General features: G+C 38.1%; 1 protein-coding gene across 4 annotated transcripts in view; it reads left to right on the top strand.

Moving 5' to 3' along the window:
• The window catches only part of PRUNE2 (prune homolog 2 with BCH domain), a 278419-nt gene that overhangs the window by 35591 nt on the left and 227110 nt on the right, over nt 1-15718 (top strand). For all 4 annotated transcript variants that reach the window (XM_061132725.1, XM_061132724.1, XM_061132722.1 and 1 more), the window contains exon 2: nt 13585-13689. In XM_061132725.1, the coding sequence (XP_060988708.1) occupies nt 13585-13689 (105 nt within the window). The remainder of the gene's footprint in view (nt 1-13584; nt 13690-15718) is intronic.

The following is a 15718-nucleotide window of genomic DNA, read 5'->3' as shown; positions in this document are numbered from 1 at the left end:
TCTTTTCTGACTAATATTGTGTTTTGAAGCTCATTGGGTTGGGTGTTGCCTGCACATCCCTGGGGAAAGTACTTTGTCCTAGAGATGCTTCTGCGAGTTGCTCCAGCTTGTGTGAATGACCCCTATGGGCAGGCTTTCGTTTTATAGAATTCCCTTGGTCCCTGTCCCTCCTCTGGCGCAGCTATTGGGGAAGAGGGTGGTTAAACTAAAAGGATTTTAGCTTCTCAATTTCTACATAGGTGTTAACAGGAATGTCACTTCCTCATTATTCCCATATGCTCCTCATTCAAGGGGTTACTCATAACGATGGACTTGATCAAACTGAACAGGCCTGGGAGGGTGTGTGTGTGGATATATGCTACAGAACCATCAATACCTGTCTGCACCCAGACATACATCCTATTTTCGGAAGGCTCTGTATTCTTAGCAGAGAGCCTTGAAACTGTTTAGACGGGTGGAAAATGACAGGTAAAGTGAAATAGTTCGGAAGTCATCATACCATTTGTTATTTTGGATCTTTTCCCTCTGTTATTCATATAAAGTATTTACTACAAAAATTTTGCAGAAGCACTTAGTACATGTCATATATTTACTGAGTCATCCTAAGTTTCCCATGATATATTGATAAAAAACAGTTTATAAAGACCCCCACCCTCTTGGCACCCACCTCACGTTCAATGTGCATTTCTTCCTTCCGTAGATGAGAAAAGTAAAAAGCAGGGAAGCAAATCTGAGTGCTTTAGTGAATCATGATTGAAATCAATTGGGGGCTATTTCCCCACCTCTTAAAAATTATTTTGACTTATTGCAGGCAGGATAAACATTCAGATACATGCACATAGGAGTATAGGAATAACATTAGACTGCCAAGATGAAGAGGGAAGAAAAGCAAGCCCGCAGAAGTAAAGCAAAGTGAAGGCTCTCGGTTCTTTATTTTTCTCCAGTAATTTTCCTGATGCAGATTTAACCTGACAGCCCTTGAGAAAGTCTCACTGGTTCACTTCTCTAAATCCTAGTTCCACTGCAGACATTTTCTTTGTTCAATGACATCACTGAGGATTCCATCGGAATCAGGTCAGGATCTGTGGATTGGCTTTCTCAGGTCTAAGACAGTTTGGTTTTCCAGTGTTGTGTGTGGATGGTATCATAAACGCTGCTGTTCTTCTCTACCTCTACCTATGCGACAAAGATAAAAAAGAAAGTCCAAAAGGGCATAGGGTGTGTGTGAGGGCTTGTGAGTGTGAACGGGCCGAGGAAGGTGAAGGGCTGAGGAGCAGGCAGACACATCACCTTCCCGGTTTGCTGTGCTGGTCTCAGTCTAGACTTCAGCTGCCCGTGAGCTCAGAATGTGGGGTTCTTATTTATTGCTTCAGGCAGCCCTTTGAACTGATGTTTAGTTGAATGTTTTTACCGAGTACAAGTCTAAGTGCTGAGTCACCCGTAAGAATGCAAACCAAGACATACTCTGACTAGCTGCGCAGAGTGTGAACGGCCCAGGCTTTTCCAAGACCTGGTGAAAAGGGCTTTCTCTCCCTGCTCCCCTTCCTTCTCTGTCTCTTTCCCTTCCTCCCTCCCTCTCTTTTTGCTTTCCTTTCTCTTCCTTCTTTCTTGAAAACCTCTTTGCTCTCTTGCCTCAGTTTCTCATTTACTTTTACCTATTTATGTTTTTGAACACACACCACAGAGAGGCCAGAGAAAACACAGATTCTTCATCCAGCTTGAGAAATTATCAACATTTTGCGAAAAGGGCATTCTGAACTTGAACACTTAATTTCCTGCTTTGGGGAAAGCAGGTATGTCTTATTATCCTATTTATGAGTAGACAGTAGGAAGTAATTTGCACTTTATGACACATTTGCCACATTTTGTCAACCAAAAGAAATAGGACATAACTGCAAAATAGAAGTGCACCACGTGAAGTTTTGAAATTCCTTGGAAAAATAGTGCCTTGGGGCAACAACCTCACTGTTTCTGATTGTTAATACGATAAATTCCCCTTTTGTCTTGAAATCATGCAAACTGGAATTTTAAAATTACTCTGCACTGGACATCCATTAACCACTTAAGTGCTGGAGCCACATCTGAGTAACACCTGGTAACTAATTACAGTGAAACCTGTCTGGGGGTGTTAATGGATCAGGGCCCAGTATTGGACATGCTACACACACACACACACACACACACACAGATAGCAAGTCATGCTTTCATAGAATTCCACAGTGTGTTATTCTCCCCTGCTTGAGACATTTAAAAACAAAATTATTACAACAGTTATATCATCAGAATAATGAATAAATTAGAATGTGTAATAGAGTCAGAAGTCAAGTGTTTAAAATCATAAGAGGAAAAGGGAAATTTGTGATAATATATGATAAATAATAGTCATAAAATCTGTTACTATATAAAATCACTTTAAAGCATTTTTTTGAATGTAACCCCATGAAGTAGACAGAATGAATATGTCATCATACTGTGGAGTGTGTGTGTGTGTATGTGTGTGTGTGTGTTGGGGTGGAGAGATTCAGAGAGAGAGCTCACTATGAAATGAGAGTCTTATGCTTGAGAGAAGTAAGATTACTTGCAGTCTGTAATATAATTTTTAACTTTGGGGCTATTAACAAAGTGTTAGTCCATACTACTGTTGTTTTACAAGGACATGATAGATATAAAAATTAAAAACCCTCTTCTGCCCAACTGTTATATCCAACCATTGTTTTCACTAACAAATGCTGCTTCAAGCATCTGCTGTGTGCAGAACACTCACTGCTTTAGGAACTCCGGGGGATACCAAGTTCAAGATGTGGCCAGGGCTTGCAAGGAGCTATTGATCTAGTAGAAGTGAATCTCTGATATTTGAATAGCTGACCCCTCAATGCATGGATGACTAGGAACTAAAGATTGCACACACCAACAAATGAAGAGATGTACTGTTTATTTTACTTTGTGTTGTTGACTTTTATTTCTCCATACTCCACAGCCGAAGTAGAATATTGCACCAAAGAGGAAGCCTGGTGGACTTTAGATGGAGGATGAAGTTATTACTTCCTCTGCTCTTTATTTCTCAGTTCTTAGTTTCTGCTCAATAAAAAATGGTCTCTTATTTTTTTTTCTTATACAATAACATTAGTAGAAGTCTTTTGAGTTCATTCTCTCAAGACGTATATTTATTTCTGAATTCTGTGCATGTATTACTAGACTAGGATATGACACATCATAAAATGTAGTTTTTTAAAAAACGAAACTTCAAAGGATGAGATAAATAGGAGTTTATGTGATTTATTTTTCCTCACTTTGGAAACTATTGATGGGTTTCAACTGGGTGAACCCAAGTCCTTTTCTGACTGTAGACTTGAGTAAATCTAACTTTAGTAAATCTAACACCAGTAGTTTCCTTTGAAACTGTATTTAATCTAGGGTAACTCTAGCAGTCCTTTTCAAAACCCAAATGCAGATTTGTTCTGCTGTTGACAAAAGCCAGATGGTCCTTGGGAGCTTAATCTTGGGTCCTCTTTAAGGCCGTGGCCCCCAAACATGCATGTCACATTATTCTTAGACTTTACTGAAGACCTACTAATTCTGAGTATCAGGGATGGGCTCAGTAATCTGCATTACAAATAATGTCCTAGTAGGTGATCCTAGTGCAGTCAGCAAGATGTTACTGTCACCCAAGCGGAAACCATAGCAGCATTCTTTTCTTCTGAGAAGCAGGACCCAGAAAGAAAGAGACAGCCATGTGAAGTAGTGGGAAAAATATTGGAATACATCTTTCCAGGTCTGTATAGTGATCTAACTTATTTGTCTGATAATAGGTGCTTTGATTATACTTTATGCTTAGTCTATAATGTATCAAATGATTCCTTGATTGTTATACATTGATGTTGTTTCTTATTTGTTTTCCTCTCTTGCTTCTGTTACGAATATCTGCTTCAACAAACGTTTCTCAGGATTTTGTTGAATATCCATATTTAACAATGGATTTTGAATTACAATGAGGAATTTAAAATACCCATATTTATTGGTGATTTTATTTTTATAGAATAGATACCTAGAAGTGAAATAAATGTTGGATCAAGAAGTGTCAACATTCTGCATCTTAAAGGGTGCTGTCAAATTAGTCCCACGTTGGTTGTAATATTCCTTACAACTGCCTGCAGTCTAACCAGCAGTGGGTGCGAGCATTCCCAATTTTTTTACCAATTTGATGGGCAAAAAAATAAATAAAATTATTGTGGGTCTAATTTGCATTTCTATGACTACTAATGAGGCTGAATTTCTTTTCATTTATTTGTTTTTTTCTTCTATTAATTGCCTATTCACGCTTCTACTGATGATTTCATTGGTGGTTTGTCTTTTTCTCAATGTGTAGAAACTTTTTTTGTGTTAGAAATATTGCCCTTTTAATAGCAAGATGGTACAAATATTATGCAAATATTATCTCCTACTCTTTATTTTTTATCATTTCCCCCACAGAATTGAAGTAGCTAAATCACAGGTTATATTTATGTATTTTTATTGGGATGTACTTTACATGTAATACTGTATTATATTATATTTTATTATACTATATTCTCAGAAGTATAACAGTGATTCAATATTTGTATGTATGGGGAAATGATCACTACAATAAATCTAATTAACATCCATCACCATAATAATTATAATTTTTTCTTTGTGATGAGAACTTTTAAGATCTAGTCTCTTAGTTCTGTCATTCTTTTTGGCCTATCAGAATTTCACTCCTTTTAAAGATACTTAATAGTGAATGATCTATTCAACACTTTAGATTTAAATTTAAATTGCATCATCGTTTTTATATGAGTCTAATTGTAAGAGGAGTAAATGCATTCCAGTCAAAGCTAGAAACTAAGGCAGAGTCTGACCTGTGTTATTGCAACAATTTTCAGTAAACATAGTAGGTAGATTGAGAATAAGATGGTCAGATAGTACAAAGTGTATCATTGCTCTTTGGTGCTTGAAAAGATAATGTCATATTAAATAATGTATGTTTATTGCATACTTAATGCAACTTATTGAACAAGCTGTTCCACAGATGCCTGAGGCCAGAGAACAAAGTAATATCTTATTGATGTTTCCAGAGTTGAATTTGTTAATAATACAGTATTTTAATTCAGCAGTGAGGATAGAATAAACATCCTAAAACTGATATGCAGTGAAAAATTCACAAAAAATATGTCCATATGAAGACACCAGTGTCCATAGGAAAAAAATGACCTAAAGCACTTGTAAGTAAAATAAATACAATATTAAGGTACTATTTTACCTAGCAATAAGATAATGCTTAAATAGAGCTGAAGATTTGAAAGTCAGGTATTTCTGTAGGTGAAAATGTAAATTTATACTTTTCTGGTAGGCATTAAAATATTTACATTCTACATTACCTACATTACCCAGAAATTAAAAATTCAGAAGTATATCTTGAAGAAATAACTAGAGTTGGGCATAAGAATACTATGTTCCTAATATTCCTTGCAGTCTTACTTATATTACCAAAAAATTAACTTAAATCTTAAGTTAATTTAAGGTTAACTTAAAGCCACCCATCGACTGGGTGACTTAAACACCGTAAATGTATTTCTCACAGTTCTGAAGACTGGAAGTCTAAGATCAGGGAACTGGCATGGTTGGGCCCTGGTGAGAATTGCCTTCTGGTCTTATAGAAAGCCTCCTCCTGATCTCACATGGTGGAGAGAGAGAGAAAGAGAGAAATAGCAGAAGCACTCTGCTGTTTTATAAGAGCTCTAATTTCATCTTGAGAGCCCTACGCTCATGACTAAGTCTATAACCAATTCTTTTTTTCAAAGATCCCGTCTCCAAATACCACCACATTGGGGATTAGGGCTTTGACATTTGAGTTTTGAAGTGCACAATTCAGTTCCCAGCAAGATCTCAGCATAGCAAGGGGGTTAAAGACAGCAGGAGGTCAGAAAGCTGTGTGGACCCAGAGGTACATCTCCATGAGGCTGGAGGGAAAGGACTACAGTTCTCCAGTCTGAAAAGAGGAAGGTTGAGAGATTATTAAAATCTGTGAAACCATGGAGGACAGACTTCTGGGATAGGGCATCTATTTAAGCTGGAAGGAAGCAGTACTGAAAGGAAATTAAAAGGCTACCCCACCAAGTTGGTAATAAATGTATGGACACAGTTCCCCCCAAAGTGGAATGGCTGAAAATGATAATATATAGGACAGTTCCTAAAGGGGCTCTTCAGAAAAGGTAAGGATCTTGGGGGGATCATCCTTGACCTTTTCTGGTTGAAGCTGTGGGGGAAAAATAATGTTGTTGTCCCCCAAAACTGTCCTTTAGGACATTGTCAGTAAGAGGATCTTGAACAAAAATATAAAAAATTAAATGTTTTAAGTAAAGTAACAATTCCAGCCCAAATCATTATTATGATTGAGGAAGTGTGAAAACAATATATGAAGTCATTCCTTTTGAGAACATTCTATTTTCAAGATGGGTAGCAAACAGGTTGAGGAAGATGGATTCAGCTGAGAAAAACAATGAATGTTTGAGTCAGTGTCAAATGCCCCAGCTAAAGGATCCTGACCCCAAGGGCTCTGGGGACCAAGATGCCCACCCAAGAAGAAGGGCCTTGGGCAGTAATAGCTGAGTGTAGCTTTTGGCTCCCCGACTGCCTTCTCACAATGGCCTCTAATTGGACCATCTAGAAGGGGTATAGATGCGCAGTTTCAGCCACTTATAGCTGAATTTGCTCAGATTGACGCTTGTCCCTTATTTTTCCCAAATGAGAGATGCTAAAAGAGGGCCTCAAGCATGTCAAAGAGAGGCTGAAGGAAAATGTTATTGAGGTCAGGTGGGAGGGCGGTGAGCAGGGAGGTTATAGACTATGCTTCTCTGACTTGATTAAGTTTCAACTTTGTCAGTACTGACTGAGACAATTAAATTATGACAAAATCATTTGAGTTTCGTCATTGAAAGCTTTTTGCCTTTTCCTAATTCGCTTGTTTATATTCATCCAGTACGTCACCAATTAAATTTGGACATCTATGAGAAAATTACATATAAAATGTCTATATCCTGAATTTGTAGATTCTGGTAAATGTTTTTGTTTTTACACATAACCTGAGGTACAGCTCTCAGAAGAAATCAGTTACAGCCTCCCAGTCACTTATTATTACTTATTAACTAACTGTTAGAATGAAACTGGACTAAATGAGGTAGCCAGTGGGCCAGAGTATTCTATTTAGCAACATCATAGCGATTTTTAAAAAAGCACGTATATTGATTCAAGGAATTCTATATACATATATCAACTCCCACACCCCTCCTTCATACATATAGATGTATCCTCACAATTGATACCATTAAACCAGCAAGAATGAAGAGTATCTGTAGTTTGGATCATGGAAAAAGGTCCATAGTATACTGTTAAGTGAAAACAGGAAGTCTTTAAAGACTGGGAATAGAAGATCTCCATTTTAAAAAAAGAAAATATTTTTACTTGAAGGATAATTGCTTTATAATACTGTGTTGGTTTCTGCCATACATCAACATGAACCAGTTATAAGTATACACATATCCCCTCCCTCTTGAACTTCCCTCCCATCTCCCACCCCATCCCACCCCTTTAAGTTATTACAGAGCCCTTGTTTGAGGGTTTTATTTTTGTCTTTCTGACTTACTTCACTCTGTATAATAGGCTGTAGGTTCATCCACCTCATTAGAACTGACTCAAATGCTTTCCTTTTTATGGTTGAGTAATATTCCATTGTATATATGTACCACAGTTTCTTTATCCATTCATCTGTTGATGGACATCTAAGTTGCTTTCATGTCCTACCTATTGTAAATAGAGAAGAACCCTGTTTTCATAAAGTATATGTGTCAGTATACTTGTATAAATTTAAAATGTGGAATATTCAACAATATGTTAACAGTGGTTATCTTTGTTTTATTAATTTTTGTTGTGTCTGACTTTTTATAATGGCATGTCTTTCTTTCCTTACCAGAGAAAGAAACAAAAATAAAGAATAAAATACAAAAGTTTCAGTTGGTGAAGGAAATTCCTGTGTTCTGGGGACTTTGCATAGAGTGATAAGTTTTCCTCTTTGCTTTTTTAAACTTTTAATTAATGTCACGCTGTTCCCTCCAGTCTGTGCTCCCTCGGAGTCCCAACCTTTTCTCAGATAGTGATAAGATTATGAGATGTTCAGGAGGTCAGAAGTTCTAGACATCATCTTAAACCCAAGGCCAGGAACAAAAGGCATCTCGCTCATTTGCCAGATGAACAAAGAATGTGACTTTATCCATATCCGGTAGAGGTGATGGGGGCTTTTGTCCTGGCCTTTGGAGGACCAGGTTGCTCTGGGCACGCCACAGCTCCCTTGGTCCCTGCTGCTTGTTTCACTGTGGTTCCTCATGTATCCCTCCCTCCTGGCTTTCCTGGTGACTGTGACTGGCCTGGAGATGGGGACCGAAAGGGACATTAGTGGCAAGCAAGATTTCCTCTTGCCCATCTGTGAGTCTCCTGATTTAGAATCATGGTAGCCTTCAGTACACAGAGTTCTTCTGGGGAGGAACTGAGCCCTTTTCTGTGCCACCCAGAGCCAGCCTCCAGGAAGGAAGACCCCTCATTCCGACCCCTCATTGACTTGGAGTTAGAAGTAGTCAACTGCCAACTGTTTCTGTTCCTGGATTTCCTTGGCGATACCATCCAGTAAATTCAAATGACTTCTTTTTCTCTGGCATCTTCACTTACTGGTTAAAGATGAAGGACTAAGAAATAGGCTCTGCATCAGTGTGCGATGAAGGGGACTCTCCAACATCTGTAGGCTTTGTCTATAATGATCATTTCAGTTCATTATTTTTGAAAACATTTGCCTAGGATTTTTAAGAAAAGAGAGTTGAGTAGTATGGGTATGTAGAAACCATGGTGTAACTGTGTTGCAAGGGCTTGTTGACTCAGGTTAGTTGTGGGGCTTTGGATGTAAAGTTCCAGGTGGAACAGGTCTGTTTCTCAGAGGGTAGAGTTACTAAAAAAAAAAAAAAATGATGGAACGGCCTGGGCTTATGACGGAGCTCTGGAAACCCTCTCTCTGATCAATTCTGTTCAGAGTGTGTTTGAAAGTGCTTTTGCCTGACAAGTACAGTTTGCTTTCATGGGTGGTTGAATCTTAATGCTTAGATATTTCTCTGCTTTTAAAAAGAGGTAAGAAACGTCATGAAGAAATCTCATTTTAGTGATGTATAGGATTACCCTTCGAAAGCATATGAAGATTGTGATCTGGAATACTGGCGTATTCAATATATTTTCTTTTATATGTTGATTATGGAGAGATTCTGTCCATCTATTCAGAAGTTCAAGGTATAGTATAAGTTGAGCACAGTATCTATTTCAACCCATTATGAAGATTGTATTTTGTTTTGGGCTTGCTCAGCACTGGATGTAGATAGGAGATGATAAATCTCTGTCTCCTGAGATTCCTTAATGCTTGGTGTGCTTATCAAGATCAGGGGATGACTGTTTTCCTGCCAAATCTATTCTCTCCTAGCTGGGAGTTTATAAAGTCACATTTTGAAAATGTATATGCTAGGCAATTACTATTTGTTGGAACATTCTGGGCATTGTCTCACTTTGCCCCTTGGCCTGAGATAACTGGAGGTCCCTTTTCTTCACTTTAGATCTTTATTAATGTCACCTTCTCAATGACCCTCATCCCAGGGCACCCTAGCCTTCTGTTTATCCTCATCTAATCATTGGCTCTTTTTATCTCCTTGAACTAAAATGCAAGTGCCATGGGGGCTGGGATTTTTGTCTGCTTGGTTCATGCTGTATCCTTAGAGATTAGTGTAGTGCCTGGCACACAAACAGGATTTTATTAGTTGAACAACAATGATTAATTGAATTGATAAAATTGTACATATGTCACTTTTATTTGGGCAGAATTTGTCTGTTTGCAAATACTCTAGACCCCAATTTGAATTGTGTCAAGGGACATAGACTTTAAGATTGAGCATCTATGAGTCTATGAATATATGGGGGCGTGACACAGGAAGGGTCCGCAGGCCTGCAGTGTGAAGCTCAGGGGATCCCCGTGGTCTGGAGTCTCCTCTCAGTTCTGTGAGCCAGTTTCCCTGTTGCCCCTGCAGGTGGAGCCATTGATGTGGAGCGGACCAGGTGCCCCACACCCCCGAGCTCAGTCCCAGACTTTTCTGACTCTCTTTGACCCCTGTTTTTACTCTGATCATACAGCCAAGGTCATTTGTGGTAGGAGGTTTGAAAGTGGGACCTGTATTCTTTGGCTGTTGACCTCTGTTTTGAAAAGCGAAATCCTGCACCTTCCTTGAGTTCACCTGCTGGTTGAGTTTATGTAACTAACTTCATGTCTTATTCCTCCAAGCACGCAGAAATCTGTCTAAGCCTGATTACTATGATACTTGACTTTTGCTACCCCTTAATTATATCTTAGTGGGTTTGGGTAGGAATCCATCTCTTAGGAACATCTGGAATGTTTTTTGAGGTTGAGTCAACCATTTTTAAGGGTCACCAAAGGAACCTTCTGATTGTGATATCCCTTTTGTTTAGTCTAACAATTTTAGCCAGCCTGAAATTTCTAGTCATCTTTTTGGATTGTGGCATAATTCCTGGAAGGTCTCTTTAGAATGAAAGTATGTTACCTTGGTGAGTAACACATTAACCTGGGAGTACTCATTGGCATGGATTCGCTATGGAATTGCTAGTGAAGGGGCAGATAGATCCCTGATAGGATGGCCACCAGAATGATGGAAATGGGAAGATAGTGTTGGAGCCTGGGAACTGGGGCATTGACTGGAGATGGCAGACATAGTAAATAATGCTGGAAGAAGCCATGACTCTGAAGAAACTTGATATATGGGAAGAAGGGGATTCAGGAAACAAGAGAACATGAAAACAGAGGGATGTGGGCACCAAAGGAAAAAAAAAAAAACCTCTTGAAGGTTTGTGTTGGGATCTTCTACAGCCTGACCTGCAAGTTGATACATGCTTTTTTCTCTTTAAATGAAGAAGGATGAATAAATCCTAATCTTAGAAGATTCACCAGTTGTAAGAATTGGCCCATCATATTTGGGCTCACAATTTTATTTAGCTCCTTTCTCTTTCTAATTAATAATTGGTTTGGGCTTAGAAATAAATTGACTCCCAAGTCTTCTTATTTTCCCCCATGTCTTCTTTGGTGCAAGTTGAGTGTTGAATGCAGAGCTGTGCTGAGGAATTACTGAACCTAAACAAGGATCAGCTTTGGAGTAATTTTAATATGCTATACTTTTATGAAGCCTTGCTGTATTTAACAGGCGTATTTAACATTCTCTTTGCCCCCTCGATCCCCATGCCTGCTCATTTTGTAGATACTGAAGTCATTATGACATTATGGTGTGATCAGTGCAGGGCAGAAGAGACAGAGCTCTTTGTACCGGGTCATGGGCTCTGGGAACAATCCTAGTCCTCTAACAGCCTCTACTGACCTACAAAAAGTGTTGTGAATCTTCTTACTGTCTGCCTTCAAAGAGATATGGGAGGAGAAATGACGTAATGTCTACTTAGATCTTCAAGCTTCTCGGAAGAACAGTCTACAGTAATATGATTTCTTAATGCATTTGTTTGTGTTGTAATGGAGTATAATTGCATTTATCCCAATTTCTTTCTATACCTCTAAATATGACAGTCTTGCACAGGGGAAGCAGTCTAGCTTTGGGAGTAAGAACTGGGTCTAGACTAGAATCCTCAAAAAGTACAAGTGGACTAGCTATAAAGTTACAAGGTTGAGGGAAGGAAGGTGGGAGAGGAAGGAGTGGGAGCTACAGGGGGTGATGGCCGGGGGCAGTGGTTATAATTATCTTCAGAATGTTTATAACATGTTAAAATCCTATTATTTTACTAAAGCTCAACATATCAATATATTTTAAAATATACGTATTTGTTTTAATTTACAATATTGCATACTGGACAATTTATATGCAATATTGACCCTGCCATCATTCTCTAAGTTGATAGGCTCTTTGAGCCTCCTCCAAGATTTACCCTATTATGTTCCTCGGGCCACAGTTTGGTTGTTGAATAACTAGTTTCTGAGTCTGATATGGTAGTTCTCTACAAACACCAACACATTTGTAGATTCAGTTTTAAGAGGCCTAGTAAGTTACTAAATAATCCTTTTTCTTTGTTCTGTAGGAAAGGGAATAGCAAGTTTTTTTTTTTAATTGAAATAGTCATGAGCAGTGGATTTTTTGAGTAGCTTTTTGAGCAGTATTACAATCGAGTTGGCTTTCTAGTAAGTCATGAAAAGAGAAATTAAAACAAAGGATGAAAAACTGAGGAAGTATACATAAGTGTTATCCCTGACATTCCATAAATATGTTAATTTGGGTTACCCTTATCATTATTGGACAGTTTTGTTGTGGAATTTTCTGGTTGTGATCGGTTCTTTAGCACTTCTAATCCAGTGTTTTATAAGGAGGTCAGCCTTCTGTAAAGAATTTTAAGCAACTGTTGAGTTAACCAGGAAAGAAAACAGTATGTATGTCTTCTCTTTCAGAGAGGTGACAATATACACTCTTTAATAGCAACTGATTTGTATTTTTGGAGCAATAATACTGATCATATTACTTTCTCTGGAGAGAAGAAAAGCATTACAACCACTTTTATTTGTTAAATTATAGAATATAATGCAGAGAGACCATATCCTGTCACTCAAAATGTGGCATGAAAAAAATAAATTTCTATCAAATAGTGTTGCATACCAGGGACATATGAACAAAATCATTTTTTCTCTCAAAGTGAGAAGAACATCTTGTGTAAAGAAATGATATAAAATACTATGGAACTGTTCTTTAGACCAAAATAATCTTTTACAAAAAAAGTGTTGACTTGGAGATATAGTTCATATCAAATTACTTTGTGGATGATCTTAATACAACCACATTTTTGTTGTAGGAGGTCATTGAGAACATGTGACTACCAGTTGACCTGAGAGCTAGACTCGGGCAATTGGAGGTTCCTCTTCCCCTCCCCTGTCCTTGAAATGTACAATCTGCCCATGAATCCCACAGCAGGAACTATTTTTATGGACACAGCCTTGAGTGAACAATGTGTTGTTGAGACCATGTGTCATGGAAGCCAGTTAAGGCCTCTAGGTAAACTTTTAAGATTCTAGTGGGCAGGTGTGGAGATACACCTGTCTTGTGGCTGCCCAAGACAAGCCTTGTAAGTAGGTTCTCTTGCTTCTTGAACCTGCCACCCACCCATCTGGAGTGGGTTGCATCTTCTTCAATCTCCCCTTGTTCTGTGTGTATTGGGGCCAGTTTCAGGTTTCACCCAGGAAAGTTCACAAGGTTGTAAACCAATAATTTTCTGTTCTTGACAACTAACTAAAATTTGAATGAGCATTTCTGAATGTTAAACATATTGTACCATTTTAGGCCCTTATATAAAACCTCAAGATACATTTATGGATTTTTGCAATTGGGTCTGAATATAGCTAAGGCATACATACTTTTAAAAATTGAAAAAATCCACTTTACGTTAATGTGTTGTTAAGTTGTGATGTTTTATTTGAATTTGTTTCAGAATCGAAGCAAACGCTTGGAGAAGGTCCATGTGGTTATTGGACATAAGTCCTGTGATTTGGATTCTCTCATTTCTGCCTTCACATATGCTTACTTTCTAGACAAGGTGAGTGGAAAGAAGGTCATGTATTTCTTAAGAAATTACTCATTTATTTATGTTTTATTTTCGGCTGTGCTGCATCTTCATTGCTGCTCTGGTCTCTAGTTGCAGCGAGCAGGGGCTACTCTCATTGTGGTGCGTGGGCTTCTTACCACGTGGTGGCATCTCTTGTGGAGCACAGGCTCTAGGGTACTTGGGCTTCAGTAGTTGCAGCACGCAGGCTCAATAGTTGCAGCTCCCAGACTCTAGAGAACAGGCTTACTAGCTGTGGTGCACAGGCTTAGCTGCTCCATGGTATCTTCCCAGATCAGGGATCAAACCTCTGTCCCCTGCCCTGGTGGGTGGATTCTTTGCTACTGAGCCACCAGGCAACCCCAAGATTATGCTTTTTATATTTGAATTATGATGTAACTTTTATAAACCGATGGTTTCCAGAAAAACAAGGAAGCTGCTAACTTAATTTTCCATGTTCTGGTTTATTGTTGCAAAGAATAATGTATTATAATTCATTAATCAACAAATATCTATTGGTCACTTACTACATGTTAGGCATTGTTATAATTACTTCTGACTGAGTCTCTGCATAAATATTTATTTCAATAGGATCAATTTTTTCAAATAAAAAATTTTAAAAATTTACAATTGTTGATTACTTTTGTGGAAATTCAGAGAACTGACAAAAGTAAGTGTCAGAATTTCTTGTTTGCCTTTATCACTCTTGTTGGATAATCTTGCCCCTGGGAGTAGAAAAATATGTGCAGAATAGTCTGTGACCATTACATGAAGAATAGAGCACGCTGGCTGGAATTTTCAGTAATAGAGGTGTTACCTTCCACATCTATATTCTGTTTTTGCCTCTTAGCCTGACTTTATACAGCAAGGTCTTTCTCAGTTAACAATAATTTCCCTTGAGTCAGAGTCTTCGTACTCTGAAGCCATACTATAACATGCCAGTGGAGGTGGAAAATACCTTTCTTTCAATAATTTGTTTAAAAATATCCATTCCATAAATTCATCAACCCATATCAAAGCATCACTTTAAAGCCTAAAAACATATATTATGAGTGTCTTGGTGCTATGTCTAATCTCACACAGTTTTTCATTTTCTGGAGTACAATTTGTTTTACTCCAATTTTGTTTGAATCCTTGACTCTGACAGTATGCATAGCTGATCTACAATGATTTACATTCACGTGAAACCCAGCCTTCCAGAATGAGCTGTAGGTGGCAAGAATGGTTTTAGGGCAGCAACTGACGAAGTGCCAGGTAAAATATTCTGATGTCAACATATGACTTTCTGTCAGATTTATCTTAAAATTTGCTAAATTTCACAAGGGAGATTAATTGGTATGAAAAGAGAAATGTGCCTGTGTCAAGACATGCATTTAAATACTAATCTTATTAATGGGATTTTTTTCTTATTTATTTTGTATTGATGTATAGTTAATTTTCAGTATTGTGTTCATTTCAAGAGTACAGCAAAGTGATTCAGTTACTTTGCTGTACACTTGATTTTCAGATTCTTTTCCATTATGTCACAAGATATTAAATATAATTCCCTGTGCTATACAGTAGGTCCTTGTTGATTACCAATTATATATATAGTAATGTGTATCTGTGAATCCCAAACTCCTAATTTATCTCCCCCATGTCCTGCCTACCCTTAAGTGGGTATTTTGACTTCTAGGAAAAAAAGCATTGCTTGTCTTGAGAACATTAGAGTTGCTTGAACCAGACTGGTTTTTAGACTAATCGTGGCATGGATTCTTTTTTTTTTTTTTCCTTAGTGGGATTGGAGAGGTTGCCTTAGGTTGTGGAGTTGTTGCTCAAAATCTCACAACTTTGTCCAGAGGAAAGTTTCTTTCTCATTTTCCATGCCACGGTGAATCACTATACCCTTGTACGGTCATTAGAATGCGTGTGCATACACACACACACCTACCCACTCACTCCCTCCACACATAGAATCCGTCACAGGGACAGATCTTAAGTCTTCAAGGAAGTACAATTTACACCTACTTAAAGGAGGAAAATT

Source organism: Dama dama, chromosome 29 (assembly GCF_033118175.1).
Source record: "Dama dama isolate Ldn47 chromosome 29, ASM3311817v1, whole genome shotgun sequence".
Classification (NCBI taxonomy): Eukaryota; Metazoa; Chordata; class Mammalia; order Artiodactyla; family Cervidae; genus Dama; species Dama dama.
The sequence above is the reverse complement of the archived record's forward strand: the minus strand, read 5'-3'. Positions and strand labels throughout refer to the sequence as shown.